The sequence below is a fragment of the Hypomesus nipponensis genome, chromosome 23 (assembly GCF_054491055.1).
Source record: "Hypomesus nipponensis isolate SF chromosome 23, ASM5449105v1, whole genome shotgun sequence".
In the NCBI taxonomy this organism is placed as follows: domain Eukaryota; kingdom Metazoa; phylum Chordata; class Actinopteri; order Osmeriformes; family Osmeridae; genus Hypomesus; species Hypomesus nipponensis.
Window position 1 is genome coordinate 13,231,170 of NC_140383.1, and position 19,703 is coordinate 13,250,872.

Here is a 19,703-nt window from a genome sequence, read left to right on the forward strand (position 1 = left end):
TTAACAAACTGCGCTGGGTTTATTTCTCTGTATCTGACTGTTTGGTCTTGTGCGGATTAACTGTTAATTAACTGTTCAAAAATGATCCACCGTTGGGATAACAAAGGTTGTGTTTTGGCTCCTTGATGTCTGTGTTTGTCATTACAGGGGTTAAGTCAGTTGTTGGCTAATACTAGTCATTGCTTGCAAGTAATGGGTCTTTTTAAAGGAATTGGTTGTCATTAACAGCAATATTGTAGGGTCCGGGCCCCCCCCAGGTCTCAAATGAGCTCTGTCTTTGACAGGGCTGGACTGTAATTTTCCCTCCAGGAGTTCCGTTGACCCCTGCCATCTCCCGCCAACACCCCAGTCCTGATTCACTACAGCACCACCCTAGGCTGGAGGGGCAGGCTGAGGCAGAGGGAAGCTGGAGGGCTAGGGCTGGGGAATGGGGTGGCTAGGATGACGGGACTAGGGCCGAGGGATGCTGGAGGGACGGGGGAGGTCCATGGCTGGGTAGGGAGTGGAGGCTGACAGACTGCAGCTGTGGCCCCAGCCTCCAGTCTGAGACAGAGTCGCATCATTATGTCACAGCAGAACTAGCATCCGGGGAAGAATGTGGTATTATTCCACAAATAACCTCATCCTGCGAGGGACAGAGGCGGGTCTGGGCTGCTCTCTCTGCACTGTGGAACAAAAGAACAAAAACCTCTCTTCTGTGTTGCCTCTGTCTACTTGTTTTCTTGCATTGCTTTCTTCGACGTGCTGTAAAGTTATAAGTCTATGTTTACTTCTGCCCGCTTGTGTTGATGTGTTTTCAAGTTGTAACTGCCATGTTTTATGTTGACACACAACTACATTCAAGTCACACTCCCAACTTACATAAATTGGATCTATATTTGCATTTAGATGAGACAGTATTTTGGAACAGGCATTTCTTATATAGGCAACAGAGGCACATCCATCCATCCTCTGATGTAAATGTAGCAAGGATGTAGCTGACTCTCTTTTAAATGAGCATTTTAAAACAGGTATCTCAGAAAGGCACCTCATGAATGACTCATGGGGTGACTGAGGACCCTTGTGTTGGTAGGTAGCAGCCCTCTCTCCTCAGACTCTCTGAGTCCTCTAGTCATCAGGTCATTTGTCTCCAAGGAGCATGCTCAGAAGCGGCAGATCTCTCTGACCTCCACGTGACTGGAGAGGGCAGGAGTGTCAGCTTGATTGACAGCTGGGTGATGGGTCTGTCTCGTTAGCACACTGACCTTTTCTCTTTTATTCTGATATTTGTTCCTCCTTTCCTCCCTTCCCCACCCCCTATATATCCGTCCATCCCATCTTTCTCTTCTCTGACCTACCAATCTGTTCTTCATATTCCATCATCCTTGCCTATCCTTAACTTCATCATCCTATCTTCTACCTTATCTGTCTCTCCTTCTTCTTGTCTGCTTCTCCACTTTTCCATCCCCTTCTCCATCTTCCTGTCTTTGTCTCTTTTTTCTTTTTCACTGTCTTCCTCTGTCTGCCTGTTTTTGTCCTTCGTTTCTTTGTCCACCCACCCTCATATCCCCATCTCTGCTATTGCTCCCGCCTCCCTACCCGACCACCATTCCTCCATCTCTCCCTTCCCCCCCTTTCCGGTGTGCATGCAGGTGTCCCTGTCAACAGCAGAGTGTCCTCTAAGATCCAGCAGCTACTGAACACCCTGAAAAGACCCAAGAGGCCCCCACTACGGGAGTTCTTTGTGGATGACTGCGAGGAGCTCCTGGACGGTGAGGGTCAACTATCCCTCTTCACATCTCTGTCCCCCTTCCTACTCCTGTCTCATCAAATATATCTGTGGGGGGGGGGGGGTCACAGCTAAGGTACTGTGAGGGTTAGGGCTACACAAAGGCATACACAAACACATGCACAAACTCTCACACTCAGCACATGCATACACCCACCCACACATGCAAACCACAACAATCTCACACACAAATGCACACAGACAGTACAAAGTTCTGTATGAGTACGCATCTCCAAACCCCAGATCAATAACGATACAGTCTCTGCACTAACCAACATTTGAGACTTTTAACATTGACTTGACATGTTCCCTCTCCTTTTCCTTACTTGTAGTCCAGCAGCCAGACCCCAACCAGCCGCGGGCAGAGGGGCAACAGATGAGCCCCCTGGGCGGGGACCCCCTGGGGGTGGGGACCAACTGGCCCCCCTCCTTGCCTGCGGCCCTCCATCGCTGGGGCACCACCCAGCCCAAAAGCCCCTGCCTCACGGCTCTGGACAACGCTGGAAAGCCTGTCTACACCCTCACCTATGGTAGGTACCTTCACACCACACTTGGGATTAAGAGAGACGAAGTGTGTGACCTACAGACAGACAGACAGACAGACAGAATGTCAGAGAGAGGTTGTGTTGGTAAAAGTTATGGTTGTGTGTGTGTGTGTCTCTCCAGGTAAACTTTGGAGCCGGAGTGTGAAGCTGGCCTACACCCTCCTGAATAAGCTGAGCACGAGGAACGAACCCCTGCTGATGCCTGGGGACCGGGTATGAGCTGCATACACACTGCTCACACACTCCTCCTACATAAACACTCCTCACATATACATGTGTGTTAGTGTATGTGTGTAATGCAGGTAGGTCTGTAGTTCTTGAATGGCACATTTACCAAACTGCTCTGGGTTTATTTTGTGTGTACATGTGTATGTGTGTAGGTTGCTCTGGTGTTCCCCAACAATGACCCTGTGATGTTCATGGTAGCGTTCTATGGCTGCCTGCTAGCAGAATTGGTGCCTGTGCCTATCGAGGTGCCTCTCACACGCAAGGTAAACACTCACACTCACAAGGTAAACACACACACACATGGTAAACACAAGATGAGGCACACACACAAAGTAAACAGACCACTCCTCACCCACACACACCATTTAAACAGACAACACCTCATACACAGATGCACACACGCAAAGTATACAAACAAGTTATCAGCCACACACACACACGCACACATACAGTGCACACACACACTTGCACACACCCATTCGCAAGGTAAACAGACAGTTCCTCAGTCACACACACATACACACAGACACGCGCGTGCGTGTTAAAAAGACAACCCAGGTCCCAGTTGTCACAGCAAAGTTTGTCAAATACAATTGTATGGAACCTCTTTGCACATCCACTGGAGAGTGTGTTCAGTTCATATGCTTATGGAGTTAGCTAAACAGCCTTATTGCACTGAAGTTACTGCTCTGAGCTCTGCTACGCCATTCTGAGCTCCACCTGGAAGGTCAACAGCGCCCCCTTCTGCAGAAGCTGCCTTACTAACTTTTTCTTTTTTACTGGGAAGCTGGCAGGAGGTGTGTGTGTTGAGTTTTGGGGGACAGGTAGTGTGTGTGTGGGGTGTTTGTATAGAGAGGGGGGGATAGGGGAGGGGGATAGTTTGGTAATGAAATCTGAGAGAGGCGTAGAGAGTTTAACACCATTCCAGACTATTAGATTAGAGAGCTCTCTCCAGGAAAGTTCTGGAACTTGACAACACAATTTCAAATATAGATACTGTGTATTACGCACACACCCACAGATACAAGCACACACACACACGGGCACACACAGATAAGAACACGCACCCAAAAACATATACACATGCCATTCAAAAAGAAACACAGGTTTAGAGAAATCCTTCCCTTCTTTGGTTCATTCTCTCTCACTTTTTCCCTTTTCTCTCTTCCGATCAGCCCATCCAAATTCGTTAAATACATCAAACAGGTTTAATTATGTCTGAGAGCCAGGCTACAGCCTCCTTGATGTCCTTACCAACCTTCTCCTCTCAACCGTCAGGACGCAGGAAGTCAACAGATCGGCTTCCTGTTGGGAAGCTGTGGCGTGACGTTGGCACTGACCACGGACGCCTGTCAGAAAGGACTGCCCAAAGCTCAGACAGGGGAGGTGGCCACCTTCAAAGGTATGACAAGCCCGGCCCTCACTCTAAACCGTCGCAAGATTCTATATTATGGTTTTCACTATCATGCTTGTTTGTGTTTCTTTTTACACACGTTGTGTGTATGCGTGTGTGTGCATACTTGTGTGTATGTGTGTGCGCAGGCTGGCCACGGCTGCTCTGGTTTGTAACAGACGGTAAACATGTTGTGAAGCCCCCTAAAGACTGGCACCCTCTGATACGTGAAGCTAGCGACGACATCGCTTATATAGAGGTAAGTGGAGCCGCAGCAAGCTCCACATCGTCAACTCTTTAACTCCTCTTTCTTAATGGAAATCTAACTGTTACATGTGTGTTTTTGTATGTGTCTCTATGTATTTGTGTGTCTGTGTGTGTGTGTGTGTCCAGTACAAGACCAGTAAGGAGGGCAGCACCATGGGCATCACTGTGTCTCACTCAGCCATGCTGGCTCACTGCCACGCCCTCACACAGGCTTGTGGCTATACTGAAGGTAAACACCATTTCCCATCAGCCCCCTCCACACAACTACTTCCTACTTTCTCTGACAGGACTAGGGAGTCTATCAGGCAGGTGGAGGAGGAGGAGTAGAGGCAGCCTCTATCCTCTGCTTGGGAGTTGAAAGAGGAGGTGTAAAGACGATTCTCTCCTGCTGTCCTAGTTCCACCCTAACTAGGGAGCAGTCTCAGGGCTGGGAGTGTAGTATTGTATTAGAGTAGGAAATGTATTCTAAATGTAGTATTCTAAGTTAGGCTGTGTTTGTGAATATTGTGAGGCTGTGTATGTATAATATTGTAAGTGAGGCTATGTATGTATAGTATTTTAAGTGAAGCTGTGTTTTTTCTGCAGCTGAAACCATCACCAATGTCCTGGACTTCAAGAGAGACTCAGGGCTGTGGCACGGAGTTCTCACCGTGAGTGGTTGCTTCCTTTGAGAGTACACACACTTACACTAACATCTATCTCTGTCTCTCTCTTGCTCACTCCCACAAACACCACTCTTCCCTTCTCACTCTCTCTATCACACACACACTTATCCACGCACACTCACTCATACCTGTTCTGATACCATGTTACGTAAGTCACTGTGCTCCGCTGGCGTGTGGTTCCAGCATCATGTGGCACAATGAAGCGGTTACTAACCCCGCTACAGCTTCCTTCTCTGTTTGTCCCCACTCCCTTCCTTCCCCTCCACCCTACCCCTTGGAACTGTTATCTGTGGTGACCATGTGGATGTGTTTATGTGTTTGTCTACATGTGTTTGTTTTGTGGTGGCTGCATGAGTGCAGAGTGTGATGAACCGGATGCACGTGATCAGCATCCCCTACTCCCTGATGAAAGTCAACCCTCTTTCCTGGATCCAGAAAGTTCACATGTACAAAGGTGAGGGCCCCTTTCCTCCTCTACCTCTCCTCTCAGTCTGGCACCCCCTCCACCTAGACCTCACCGCTCCTCTTACCCTCGTGCCCCCTTCAACTCGCCCTCTCCTTCTGCACCCCCCTCTCACCCTCACACCCCTTCCATTTTTACATTTACATTACATTTGAGTCACTTATCCAGAGCGACTTACAGTAAATACAGGGACATGCCGATGAGGCAAGTGGGGTGAAGTGCCTTGCCCAAGGACACAGTAATTTGGCACAGCCTGGAATCAAACCAGCAACCTTCTGATTACTAGCCCGATTCCCTTCCACTTTCTCCCAGCTTCCACCCCTCTCCTAGACGCCCTCATTTTCTGTCTGGGAGCTGTGTGACATTGTCGCAGAGCTCCGTTTCAGAGATGTCCAATAGGTGCATCCAGAGATGGCAATAGCTCAGGTTATGTCTCACCCCTACTCAGTCCTGTCAGACCTGAGGTTGTGGATGCAAAGATGACATAGTTGATTGTAGCACCTTGAGAGAACTGGAGAGGTTGGTCGACGGTGGACATATTGGTGGTCAACACTTCTTTGGAAGGAATCTCGGAAAGTGACAGACTGGCTGTGTGTGATGTGTAACCATGTGTGTGTGTGTCTGTGCAGCACGAGTGGCGGTGGTGAAGTCCAGGGACATGCACTGGTCCCTGCTGGCCCAGAGAGACCAGAGAGACGTCAGCCTCAGTTCTCTCAGGATGCTCATTGTGGCCGACGGAGCCAACCCCTGTGAGTCTGACACACCTTCACACACCTGCACACACCTTCACACATCTTCAGACACCTACACATACCTTCATACACTGGGCTTGTATGGAAGGGAGGAGTTGATTTATACTGATTTTTGTCTGTGTGTGTCATCAGGGTCAATATCCTCCTGCGACGCCTTCCTCAACGTGTTTCAGGCCCGGGGGCTTCGTCCTGAGGTGATCTGCCCGTGCGCCAGCTCTGCTGAGGCTATGACCGTCGCCCTCCGCAGGTACGTGGCTACTCCTACACCCAGTATCCCAGTACAGTCACACTTCACGGACTCAAACACAATCACAACCCCCTCCCCTCCTCCCTCTCCCTCCTTTCCTCCTTCCCTTCTCCTTTTTGTCTCCCCCTCCCCCAGACCCCCAGAGATGGGTGTGCCCCCCCCAGGGAAGGCAGTTCTGTCCATGGGGGGGCTGAGCCACAGTGTGATCCGGGTGGACACTGAGGAAAAGCTGTCTGTGCTTAGCGTGCAGGACGTGGGCCAGGTCATGCCTGGAGGTACAGCTCATTATACACCCCCAGCTATAGTTATACACCTTACATCTTACCGACACCCCCGTCCGTCCGTCTAATCCTGCATGTGATGTCATCACTGTGCGCCTACAGCCCTGGTGTGTGTGGTGCGTGTGGAGGGCACACCGTACCTCTGCCAGACGGACGAGGTGGGGGAGATCTGTGTGAGCTCAGCCAGCACTGGTGTGGCCTACTACGGCCTGCCTGGCATGACCAAGAACATCTTTGAGGTGGGCATTATCATGCTCACGACAGGCTGGGCATCTGAATGTGTGTGTGTGTGTGTGTATGTATAAGTGTGTGTGTGTGCATGTGTGTATGAGCATGTGTGTGTTGATACAGTATATATACTCTGTGTTCTCTGGTGTTTCCAGACCATCCCAGTGACTCTATCAGGAGCTCCTATCAGTGATCGTCCATTCACCAGGACTTCTCTTCTGGGCTTCATAGGACCGGTGAGCTCCTCACTGGCCTGTCTGTCACTAGCACAGTGCCTGCTCTTATCTAGGCTAGTCTCTGCTTTTATAGTAGGGCTCTCCAGCTGTATGTGCTTGTGTGTGTACGTGTGTTAATGGGTGTGTTCCTGCGTGTGTATTAATACGTGTTCCTCTGTGTGTGTGTGTGTGTGTGTGTGTGTGCGTGTGTGTGTGTGTGTGTGTTTCATCTCCAGGATGACCTGGTGTTTGTCGTGGGTAAAATGGATGGCTTGATGGTGGTCAGTGGGCGGAGACACAACGCTGATGACGTGGTTGCCACGGCGCTGGCGGTGGAGCCCATGAAGTTTGTCTACAGGGGGAGGTGAGGGGGCTCTCAGCCTGGGCTGTCTGCCGAACTGAGATGTAGGAGAACATAAACAGCAAGTGCCATGGTCAACCAGCTAACCAGATTCACAACCAACCAGCCGGTTGTTGTTATACCAGTGTTTTGTTGGGTTCCAGGATAGCGGTGTTCTCTGTGTCTGTGCTCCATGATGAGAGGATTGTGGTGGTGGCAGAGCAGAGGCCTGATGCCTCTGAGGAGGACAGCTTCCAGTGGATGAGCCGTGTTCTCCAGGTACACCCACACCACACACACATACAGAAGCAAATGGATACACACACACCGTACACAGCACACAGAAATACACATACAAACAGTACACAGAAACACTCACACAAAGAAACACTTACGCAAAAACAATACACACACACATGAACACACTCAGACATGCACACACACACGCTCTCGCAGCTGAGCCCTCTCCTGTGTTTCCCAGGCCATAGACAGCATCCACCAGGTGGGTCTGTATTGCCTGGCCCTAGTGCCTGCCAACACGCTCCCCAAAGCCCCACTGGGGGGCATCCACATCTCGGAGACCAAGCAACGCTTCCTGGAGGGGGCGCTGCACCCCTGCAATGTCCTCATGTGCCCTCACACCTGTGTCACCAACCTGCCCAAGCCCCGGCAGAAACAGCCAGGTAGGAACCAGGGGCACAGTACTGGGAATACCTTGTAATAATGATTGTGATGATGATGATAAGCATGGTGAAGATGATGATAAACATGGTGATGATGATAAACATGAGCATGGTGATGATGATAACCATGGTGATGAGAATGAGGATGATAAACATGATGATGATGATAACCATGGTAATGAGAATGAGAATGATAAACATGATGATGATGATAACCATGGTAATGAGAATGATAGTGATAAACATGATGATGATGATGATAAACATGGTTATGTCTCTGGCATGGGCAGAGGTGGGTCCTGCTTCTATGATAGTGGGCAACCTGGTGGCAGGCAAGAGGATCGCCCAGGCTTGTGGCAGAGACGTGTCCCAACTGGAGGACAATGACCAGGTATGTAAGGTAGCTAGCACTTCTCCATCTCACCCTCCATCTCATTTGTGTGTCTCTGTTTATGTGTGTGTCTGTGTGAGTGTGTGTCTATGTGTATATGTATGTCTCTGTGTGAGTGTAGCATGTTTGTGTCTCTGTGTGTATGTGTGTCTCTGTGTGTATCTGTGTGTGTGTGTATTTGTGTTTGCGTGTGAGTGAGTGATCCCCGTCTCTCTGCTCCTCTCCCACAGTTCCTATACATGCAGGATGTGTTACAATGGAGGGCCCAAGCCACGCCAGACCACCCTCTCTTCCTGGTGCTCAATGCCAAGGTACCAATCCTCTCTGCTCTGGGTTTCCTGCTCTATCTCTTTCTGTCTCGCTGGTCTCTCTGTCTGTCCTGGCACCCAACTTACAAGCTTTCTAGCATGCCATCCGTCCTTAGGGCCTTTGAAAAAATAATTTGATATTAGTTTGTCTAAGATAGCTTTGTAGTTTGTTAAACATATTTGTTGTGTTATTCCGCCAGTGTGTCCTTCTGTCTCATTAGATTGTGGAAGGTGTGTCTGCTAACTGTTGTTGTTGTTGTTGACACAAGGGCGCGGTGGCAAGCACAGCTTCCTGTCTGCAGCTGCACAAGCGGGCAGAGCGCGTTGCCGTGGCGCTGATGGAGAAAGGCCGTCTCAACACGGGAGACCACGTGGCGCTGGTCTACCCTCCTGGTGAGGGAGATGACAAACAGGCTAACAGACAGACGAACAGGAGAGAAACAGACAGACAAATACACACACAGACAAGACAGATACACACAGGCAGACAGACACATGGACACAGACAGACACACACACATACAGACAGACAGCCACTTAGAAACACAACCCACCAGACACACACACAGCCATCCATGGTCTTTAAGCTGTATGTTCTGTTCTCTGTCTGGCCAGGCATCGACTTGATCGCCACCTTCTATGGGTGTCTATATGCTGGCTGTGTGCCAGTCACTGTCCGACCCCCTCACCCCCAGAACCTGGCGACCACCCTGCCCACCGTCAAGATGATCGTTGAGGTAGGGTCACAGATGACAGTTATGCCAGTTACACATAGAGACCTACTGTCACCAGCTTGTCACACTCAGTCATCCCTCACAGCCATTTCAGTCAGTAAACAGCGTATTATGTTTGTGTTTGTGTGTATATGTATGTGTGTTAATGTGTGCTTGTGCACGTGTGTGGTGTGTGTACGTGTGTTACTGTGTGTGTTTGTTACAGGTCAGTAAGTCTGTGTGCATCCTGACCACTCAAGCAATAATGAAGCTCCTGAGATCCAAAGAAGCAGCAGCTGCTGTGGATGTAAAGAGCTGGCCCATGGTGCTGGACACAGGTACACACACACACATAGTGCTGGACACAGGTACACACACACACATAGTGCTGGACACAGATACACACACACACACACATGGTGCTGGACACAGGTACACACACACACACACATGGTGCTGGACACAGGTACACACACACACACACACACATGGTGCTGGACACAGGTACACACACACACACACATAGTGCTGGACACAGGTACACACACACACACGGTGCTGGACAAAGGTACACACACATGGTGTTGGACATGGGTAACACACACACACATGGTGCTGAACACAGGTACACACACACACACACACACATGGTGCTGGACACAGATACACACACACACACACACATGGTGTTGGACATGGGTAACACACACACACATGGTGCTGAACACAGGTACACGCACACACACACACACATGGTGTTGGACACAGGTACACACACACACACACACACACACATGGTGGTGGACACAGATACACACACACACACACATGGTGCTGGACACAGGTACACACACACATACGCACATGGTGCTGGACACAAGTATACACACCCACATGTATAAACACAAACACACACATACACAGCAGAAAAGACCCACCATAAAAACATTACAATGGACACACACACATACCCTCCTCGTCCTCAGATGACCTACCTAGGAAGAAAAGCCCCCAGATCTACAAGCCCCCCACCCCTGAGATGTTGGCCTACCTGGACTTCAGTGTGTCCACTACAGGCATCCTGGCAGGGGTCAAGGTGAGCCATGCTGGACCTGGGAGCCTAGCCTCACTCTCATCCAGATAGAGACTAGGAGCTGATGGCAGCTATAACGTAGTCCTCTCTTCAGGCAGGTGAAAGTGCAGACATCTACCGTTTGAAGAGAGACGGTGTACTAGGAATGCATGTTACAGGAGGTCAGCAGGTGTAATCAGAGCACAGTCATCATCTCCTAAAAGCTGTCTCTCAAAACATGAATAATAAGATTATTTTCATTACTTGCTTTGTCTATGGTTCAGTTAAATTGTTGTGATTTGCTAATGGATTGTTAACCCCCCACACACACACACACCTACACTCACCCCTCTCCTCCACAAATACACTCACACTCTTCTGCACCACACACTCACACCCCTCTTCATCCCCAGATGTCCCATGCTGCTACCAGTGCCTTATGTCGCTCCATCAAGCTGCAATGTGAGCTCTACCCCTCACGGCAGATCGCCATCTGCCTGGACCCCTACTGTGGCCTAGGCTTCGCTCTCTGGTGCCTGTGCAGGTACACACAGCACCCCTCTCAACCTTAAAAGGGACCTGCAAGCTTGTCTACACACAGAAAACGTCTCGACCTTAAAATGGACGTGCAAGCTGTTCTACAATATGATTTTGTTTTTACTTGACCTGCAAATACCTTTAGCCTGTAAACTAAGGTGATATTGAAGATCAAGCAACTGAAATGTCTGCCTACGTGTCTGTGTACCTGCCTGTATGTCTGTCTGCCTGTCTACCTGTTGTCTGGCTGTGTAGCGTGTACTCGGGCCACCAGTCCATCCTGGTTCCTCCTCTGGAGCTGGAGAGCAGCGTGTCTCTGTGGCTGTCTGCCGTCAGCCAATACAAGGTCCGCGTCACCTTCTGTTCCTACTCAGTCATGGAGATGTGCACCAAGGGGCTGGGCTCTCAGACAGAGGCTCTACGGGTCAGTCTCCCTACATCTCTACTGGTTTCTACTGTATCTCTACTGATCTCAATTTATGTCAATTTATCTCTATTGAGCTCTACTTATCTTTGTTGATTTTAACTGATGTCTATTGATCTCAACTAATCTGTATGATCTCTACTAGTTTCTATGTATCTGTTTTCTTGTCTATGCTGGTTAGTCCCCCTACATCTATCTCTACTTATCTGTACTTATTTCTACATCTTTCTGATCTCTATTTATCTTCTCCTGGTTTCTCTACAACTCTTATCTCTACATCTCTCTTATGCCTACATGTCTCCATCACAACCAGTATTGTAGTATGGTTCAAAACATCCATGAATATATACAATATTATATAAGTAATTGATGAGTCATTGAACTAAATGATTGAACACATATTGTGTCAGTGTCTAACTCCACTCCTCTATCTGCGCAGCTGCGTAACGTGAACTTGTCATGTGTGCGCACGTGCATGGTGGTGGCAGAGGAGCGGCCACGCATCGCCCTCACCCAGTCCTTCTCCAAGATCTTCAAAGACCTGGGCCTGTCCCCACGTGCCGTCAGCTCCACTTTCGGCTGCAGGGTCAACGTGGCTGTATGTCTGCAGGTGAGAGGGAGGTAGAGATGGAGGGAGGGAGTGATGGGAGGGATAGAAGGAAGGATGAGAGAAATACAAGGACGGATAAGAGGGTGGGAGAAATCAAATTTAAGTTTGTCTGCAGGTCAGCCGATGAAGGGATGAGATAGGAGAGATAGAAGGAAGGAAGGAAGGGATGGAGGGGTGAGAGAGAGGCAAGAAGGGTCCAGGGCTCAAAATTGCTACCATTTTGGTCGCATATGTTCCTGAAATTGTATCTGTGCAACCTCAAATATTTTTTAGAACGTGTGCGAGTGCAAATAATCGTTATGGTGTGACGTATTTCAATATATTTTCAAAACGCTCATTATTTAGCCTCCTACTGTAAGCTGATAAAGTGACCCGTCCACCATTCTATCCACAGTTACATAGCCAATTGAACTTTTTCTTAACTTTAATGCACATTTTAGATTGGTTAATATTAGCCGTCAATCACTTCTTGTCACTGCTCTCCGTTGTCACGTGACAGGGAGATAACTAGCGCAATAGCTAGTTGGATAAAGCATTTTTTTACAAAGTTTGATAGCTGGATAACTAGGTAGCTCGATGCCTCAGCCTCAGTGAAGAGATGGATGAAGGTGCGACAGAGAGCCAAAAGACCACATTTCTAACGCTAGTGGCAGGATGTAAAGCCCCAGTGGTGGTGGTGTTTTTAAATGTATAACATTTACATTAAGCAGATATTCTTATCCAGAGCGACTTACAGTAAGTACAGGGACATCCCCCCTGAGGCAAGTAGGGCAAAGTGCCTTGCCCAAGGACACACTGTCATTTTGCAACCTTCTGAATAGTAACCCGATTCCCTAACCGTTCAGCCATCTGACCCCTAACATCATTTTACATTTAGCAGACGCTCTTATCCAGAGCGACTTACAGTAAGTACAGGGACATTCCCCCCGAGGCAAGTAGGGTGAAGTTGCCCAAGGACACATCATCATTTGGCACGGCGGGGAATCGATCCTGCAATCTTCTGATTAGTAGCCCGACTCCCTCACCGCTCAGCCATCTGACTCCCAGCCATTTGAATTATTTGTTGTGGTTCACCTTTATAGTTGGTGGGTGCTCCAAATTATTTGCTGGTGCTCCTAATTTTTTTGTTGTTGGGAGCACCATTGCTACGAAGTAAAAAAGTTAATTTTGAGCCCTGAGGGTCTTCTGTAATGTCTTCCTTCTGTTTCACTGTTTATTCATTCTGTCTGACCACCTTTTCTCTTCTTTCTGTCTTCCGTTTCTCCGTCATCTTCCACTCTCTGTGTGGTGCTGTGGCTGTGTGTCCAAACACATGTTGTGTATGTGTGTGTGTGTTTCTGTCCTTTGGCCCGCCCCCTGTTGTCAGCCCAACAGGCTAGGGAAGCTGGCTGAGCAGGTATGATGGACAGATGGCTTGACCAACTAGGGCTGGGGGGTGGGACTTGGAAATGATTAGGGCTGTTCTGATTGGGCTGCTGCTGTTGCCTGGTTTATTTCAGTTTTCATATTGATTTCATGCATGGCGCTGAACGGCCTTCAGCTCATACTTCCTGTCAGCTCCATCTATGGTTTAGATTAATATGTATTGGATTGGGCCAGGGAGAACACTACCTTTACATGTTCATATTGCTTTATCATCCTGGGCCTATGATCCAGTAAGATTCCATTTGTGTGTTGCAGAGCCAGACATTGATGTTGGTGTATCCGTTGGTCTATTCGTGATCAAAGACAAAGTCATGGTTAACTTAAGGCACACCTGTGTAGGCTAGAAACCTCTTTATCTTCTTCCGGTACCCCTATCGGGTCTATCAACAGGTTTCAATGCATTTTTTGTAACATAGTTGGCCTATGTTAGGAATAAGTTGTTTTACTGATGGCATGCTCCATTCCTACTGTTACAGTTACACAGCAGTTAAGGCAGGGTAGGCTACTGAAAGCTTCCTTTTGCTGTTTTATTGTCTGCTCGCAACTGGAGTCCACGCTGTCCCCCCCTTACAGCGGGCTTGGCTGCTCCAAGCTCTCCCTGGGGTCCTCCCCCAGGGCCAGACAGTGACCCATGTCCACCACTAGAGGGCACTCTGACTCATTTACACCCAATCCTGTTGACAATGGACTCAGGAAACAGTTCTCACACACTCCCAGAAAACACAGACCTGTAGCGTCTTAGTTTTTTTTATCCCTCGTTTACTTCATTCATCCCCATCCCCTGACACAGACACACACACTTCTACCTCAATCCCCCTCCCACACATACACTGTAGACCACAACTCTACTCAACAGAAGGTATTCTCATCGCCATTGGTAGGATCAAGTTAGGTGGATCTGAGTACCCAAACAGACTGATACAGCTGATACACCCTAGCCCAAGCATGCATACTAATAATACTGATAAAGACAATATTTGTTTTCTTATCCGGCCTAAAGTCTAAACTAGGGTGACCAGTCCGGTTTTCCAGCCCTTTGTCCGGACCGCTGTTGCGTGTCTTCCTTTTCGCCCTTTTGTCCTCCTTTTTGATCCTTCCTGCCCACCGTCGCAATTTACCACTTGCGTAGGCTTTCAGATGCCAAAAAGAAAGACCTCTGCTGCTGAGCTGACCAAATTATATTTTATTTAAATAGTTTGGGGAATGGTACTGTCTTATTTTCTTATTTATCTTTTGACTAAACATGTCTCACAAAGACAACAGAAAATGTGTGCACCCCCCCCCCCCCCCCCACTCAAGTGTCCTCCTTTTCAGGGTCATGCTTCTGGTCAACCTACGCTAATGTTGTTGTGTTGTGCACGGGTGGGCCACCGTACTAAACCCTGAAGGTCAAGCATCTGAGGTTGAAATGGCTATGCGGTTGCATTCTCCTCTAGAATCATTACTGTCTATCAACGGCTCACAGCCTGCTTTGTAAAGGACTTCCTTTCCATTTTCAGCAGCTTGTTGAACCCTCCCCACCACCCCCAGCCTCGCACACATTCACAGTCGGCACACACATTCACAGTCAGTGTGCAGCATGCAGTAACAGCCCTGTGTGTGTGTTTCTCCTCAGGGCACAGCAGGACCAGACCCCACTACAGTCTACCTGGACATGAGAGCGCTGCGACACGACAGGTACTGTAGGGAGCTCCACTGCACCTCCACCCGCTCTATACTATCCTGTATAAATCCAGAGTTAGGAAAGCCTTTTACTATTCTATATTAAACTATACTATCCGATGCTCTACTATATTATAATACACTATATTATAATATACTATACTATATTGTATAATACTATACTTTGTTATGCTATGTTGTACTATGCTATGCTATACTATACTATATTCAACTAATATTATATTGTACTATGCTTTACTATTTTATACTATACTATAGTGGTACTAACATGTAGTGGAATTAAGCCCCAACATTGTGCCCAGCCGTCCTGTGGATCAGGATATTGCTACTGTAGTGGAAAGTGAGTTGTTGTCATGTGGATGACGAATGTGTGTGTTCCAGGGTGAGGTTGGTGGAGAGAGGGTCACCACACAGCCTGCCTCTGATGGAATCTGGCAAGGTAAGACAACTTACCCCAGAGCTCCCAACTTCGTTGTTGTGTCACAGTGCAAAGAGCACAGCTATCACACAATTCATCAATTTTTTTTAAATGTATTTAAATCTGGTGAAATTATCGAAATCAATTCAGCTAATTTAGCAATTCTCCTTCATGCATTCAAATTAAAAGCTGGCCCCATGTCGGTGTCCATGAGGAATTTACAAAATACGCAACGGCATGGGTAATCAGTTGATGTGTCTCATCCTCCTTGTATTGATCAGTGTGTCAATACATAAGAAGCTCTTATGAAGGGGGGATAGCTGTAGCTCACTGGTTAGAGCGTTAACTGCAGAGCAGGAGGTTGTGAGCTCAAATCCACCCTACATATTGTTTTGGATAAATTAATACATTTGATGAAGCTCAGGAGGACTGTGTAGAATAACCCATGTGAAAGACTCTGTGGTTGTGTCTCCTCCAGATTCTGCCTGGGGTAAAAGTCATCATCGCCAACACCGAAACCAAAGGCCCGCTGGGAGACTCCCACTTAGGAGAGGTGAGTCATCAGCGGTCACCAGAGGTGTGCCACACCTCCCCTTACAACAAGCCACACCTCCTCAGACCAAAGACTATGCCCCTCCACAGTAGGCAACACCTTATCATACAGAAAGCCATGCCCCTTTCTTGGTAACCCCTCCCTCTCTAACTCTCTCTCTCTCTGTGTGTCAGATATGGGTAAGCAGCCCCCACAATGCTACAGGCTACTACACGGTATATGGAGAGGAGGCGCTACATGCAGACCATTTCAGCACCAAGCTCAGCTTCGGAGATACCCAGACCGTTTGGGCCCGGACTGGCTACTTGGGTTTCTTGCGCCGCACGGAGCTCACAGACGCCAGTGGAGGTGAGGGCCTCCTCAGACGAAACCATGATTAGAATCCCCTAAGCCCTGACTAGTATACCCTAGGCCCTGACTAAAATCCCCTAGGCCCTAACTAAAATCCTCTACATCCTGACTAAAATCTCCTCGGGTCTGACTAGAATCTTCTAGACCCTGACCAGAATCCCCTAGATTCTGACCCTTTCCTGCCCTCAGAGTATTTAACATGGCTGTAAACAAAAAAGTATTTGTGTATATTTGTGTGCGGACTTCTCTCCTTGCATGCATCATGCATGCTTATGGGTGTTTGTGTGTGTCAGAGCGCCATGATGCCCTGTACGTGGTGGGATCCCTGGATGAGACCCTGGAGCTGAGAGGGATGAGGTATCATCCAATTGACATTGAGACCTCTGTCATCCGCTCACACAAAAGCATCGCTGAATGGTGAGATATGGAATCTTAAATTTAGACCCTTCTCATTGCTTTTACTATATTTTATTTATTAATTTATATGTAACCTTTTAAAACCAACTTATTTTGAATTCAAATCACAGGGCTATCTAAATGCTTTTAGAGCAACAAAAAAGGAACCAGAGGGTACAATTTGTGTGGAAATTATTAAGTGTGCTTGCAGCCGCCGCAGCTGAGGCAGTTTATTTAACTTTATCACCTCCAAAAATATTGTTTAATTAAGATCAAATGTACTACATAATGTTCAAATATTTGGAGAAAGACAGAATGGGGTGTACATTTACTAAAGGACAAACACACAACTTATTACTGTATCAAAAAGAAGTACGTATATTTATTATTGATGAAGATTGCACAGATTAAAAAGTATATAACAGGCTACATTTGCTGCCTAGCCTACATAGCTAGCAAAAAACTGACAAAAAAAATACAGGGCGTTAATATTCACTCAGTTGTCACTGCATACACGACGAAGTATTGTCCACTCCACCGGACTTAATTAACAGTGGAACTAAAACCGTGCCAATAGTAGCCATACCTAGTCTCCAGTTGTACATTCGCCACAAAATATTTCCTAAACCATGCAACAGAACCTACAAAATAATAGCATAGCTATCGGGTACAAGACACACATTTTGATACCTGTCTGCAAAAACTGGGACGAATTAGGATGGGTATAATAATATATATGTGAGGTAACAATTGTGTGGTTTGCTAATAGCAGTCAAATTAATTAAAAAATATGATAACACAGCCCATCTTCTCTTCTTCCCCCTCTATTCATCCATTTAATTTTTCTCCCATGCTCTCTACCCTCCCTCACCCTTCTCCTTTTTCCTCCCCCCTTCTTTCCCCCATCCTCTGCTCCCCCCCCTCCTCATCCAGTGCTGTGTTCACCTGGACCAACCTACTGGTGGTGGTGGTGGAGCTGGAGGGCTCCGAGCAGGAGGCCCTGGACCTCGTGGCCCTGGTCACCAATGTGGTCCTGGAGGAGCATTACCTGATCGTGGGCGTAGTGGTGGTGGTCGACCCCGGGGTCATCCCCATCAACTCACGTGGGGAGAAGCAGCGCATGCACCTGAGGGACGGCTTCCTGGCTGACCAGCTGGACCCCATCTACGTAGCTTATAACATGTAGACAAATTTGGGGTGTCAAAAGAGGTGGGAAGGCCTCTTTGTGTGGATGCAGCTCAGCTGCGTGAGAACAGAGGAAGGAACAGGACTGTCTGTCTCAGTGCGGCTGAAAAACTTTCTTTGGTGCGGGCGGACAACTCACTTGAAGAAAACAGAGAGAACGTGGGAAGACGAAAAAAGGATGGGGAAAAAAACAACCTAGGATGAAAGCAACTGAATTAACCCTTTGTGTTTGTGTTTCACTTTTGCTTTGAGGGCAGAACTCCCACTGTTTGTTCTAGACTGTGCATTCATTTCTTAATTAGGAACAATGCAGGTTGTTGCACACCTGGCTTTATTATAGGTTCCTTTTCAGTTCTTCCACCTTAATGTCAGCTGCAGTAGCCATTCACTTGTGCCATAAACCACTCATTGAGTTTCTAAATTCTTACTTTTCAAAATGTACTTTCAAGTATGGATCATTCATTTACTGTTTTTATTTCAATGCAAAAAATGCAATATGATAGAAACTTTATCGCATTAAATTACTTGTGATGTTGACATGATCTTTAACTCATAAGGCGACAAGGAACATAATCATAATTTAGCATTAGCAACTTGCCAATTTTTTTGTATTAAGCCTTAAATATTTCCAGATGCCTATTTTTTAGGTCAGCTGTTAAAATTGATGTAGGTTTGTGAAGAGGTGAAGATGGACAAGACATTGTTTCATGATTGCAAACAAAGTACTTCTGGCATAATTATATACATTTAGGTGATCTGATTATCTTTTAAATACATGCTTCTTACAAACCCAAGTTCCGGTGTCTCTTATGTAGTTTCACACTCTCACTCCAGTAATTGTAATCTCCACCTGGAACTACTGCACCGCATAAGCGGTAACAAACAGGAGCACTTAGTAACTAGGAGGGCATCTGTCTCACCTAACATTTGCCAGAGAAGAGCTAATGGTTTTGAGATTTTATTCAATTGCATGTACTGTATGAGGCTAAGTTAGGCTTACCCCGTTCAACATACCACAAATTGTACAGACCACTTCTGAATGGTTTATTTCTTTTATATGTGCACACCAGTTTGGAAACAGGCAGCAAGCCTGCTGTAATTATGTACAGGTTTTGTGTAAGTTATTTCTGTGTCAGGTTGATTGTTCAACCTTATACTTATGAACAAGACTGAAACTGGTGAAACTTATCCCCATTTCCCCCTGAATAACATGAGTTTTAAATGGTTTCTCTTGTAGGAAGACAAGAACTACAGGAGCCTTGTAAACATTTTGTATTGTATAGACACTGGGGACTGGCTACTTGAGAGATGACACGAAAGCACACGCTTCTTCAGTTATAGTGACAGATGTGAGAGCGCTCATCCTCAAGACATCAAGGATGGGGTTTGGAAAATATTCTGGCAAATAGAAGTTGCATTGTCTGATACGGTTTGTTGTCATTATTTTCATAACATGGTTTCTAATATAAATTAAATAAATACAGTGCTTTTATTCAATGAACATGTACAGCGTTTTTCCTGGCTCAAGACTTTCCTACTAAGTCTACAACTGTATTTGTACT

The 19,703-nt window shown here is 47.2% G+C and overlaps 1 protein-coding gene across 3 annotated transcripts in view; it reads left to right on the forward strand.

The window, feature by feature from the left end:
• Positions 1–19,638, forward strand: part of LOC146234314 (disco-interacting protein 2 homolog A-like) — a 65,178-nt gene extending 45,540 nt beyond the window's left edge. For all 3 annotated transcript variants that reach the window (XM_084689871.1, XM_084689873.1, XM_084689872.1), the window contains 32 exons: positions 1,632–1,751; positions 2,101–2,298; positions 2,435–2,526; positions 2,694–2,804; positions 3,820–3,943; positions 4,084–4,193; positions 4,328–4,430; positions 4,787–4,851; positions 5,227–5,320; positions 5,959–6,078; positions 6,214–6,328; positions 6,464–6,603; positions 6,712–6,848; positions 6,993–7,073; positions 7,289–7,416; positions 7,557–7,671; positions 7,874–8,075; positions 8,366–8,466; positions 8,697–8,777; positions 9,044–9,167; positions 9,390–9,511; positions 9,714–9,825; positions 10,474–10,583; positions 10,973–11,103; positions 11,352–11,520; positions 11,960–12,130; positions 15,171–15,232; positions 15,620–15,677; positions 16,135–16,209; positions 16,383–16,557; positions 16,854–16,977; positions 17,890–19,638. In XM_084689871.1, the coding sequence (XP_084545997.1) occupies positions 1,632–1,751; positions 2,101–2,298; positions 2,435–2,526; positions 2,694–2,804; positions 3,820–3,943; positions 4,084–4,193; positions 4,328–4,430; positions 4,787–4,851; positions 5,227–5,320; positions 5,959–6,078; positions 6,214–6,328; positions 6,464–6,603; positions 6,712–6,848; positions 6,993–7,073; positions 7,289–7,416; positions 7,557–7,671; positions 7,874–8,075; positions 8,366–8,466; positions 8,697–8,777; positions 9,044–9,167; positions 9,390–9,511; positions 9,714–9,825; positions 10,474–10,583; positions 10,973–11,103; positions 11,352–11,520; positions 11,960–12,130; positions 15,171–15,232; positions 15,620–15,677; positions 16,135–16,209; positions 16,383–16,557; positions 16,854–16,977; positions 17,890–18,142 (3,923 nt within the window). In that variant the 3' untranslated portion in view covers positions 18,143–19,638. The remainder of the gene's footprint in view (positions 1–1,631; positions 1,752–2,100; positions 2,299–2,434; positions 2,527–2,693; positions 2,805–3,819; positions 3,944–4,083; positions 4,194–4,327; positions 4,431–4,786; positions 4,852–5,226; positions 5,321–5,958; positions 6,079–6,213; positions 6,329–6,463; positions 6,604–6,711; positions 6,849–6,992; positions 7,074–7,288; positions 7,417–7,556; positions 7,672–7,873; positions 8,076–8,365; positions 8,467–8,696; positions 8,778–9,043; positions 9,168–9,389; positions 9,512–9,713; positions 9,826–10,473; positions 10,584–10,972; positions 11,104–11,351; positions 11,521–11,959; positions 12,131–15,170; positions 15,233–15,619; positions 15,678–16,134; positions 16,210–16,382; positions 16,558–16,853; positions 16,978–17,889) is intronic.
• Positions 19,639–19,703: the final 65 nt, after the last annotated feature.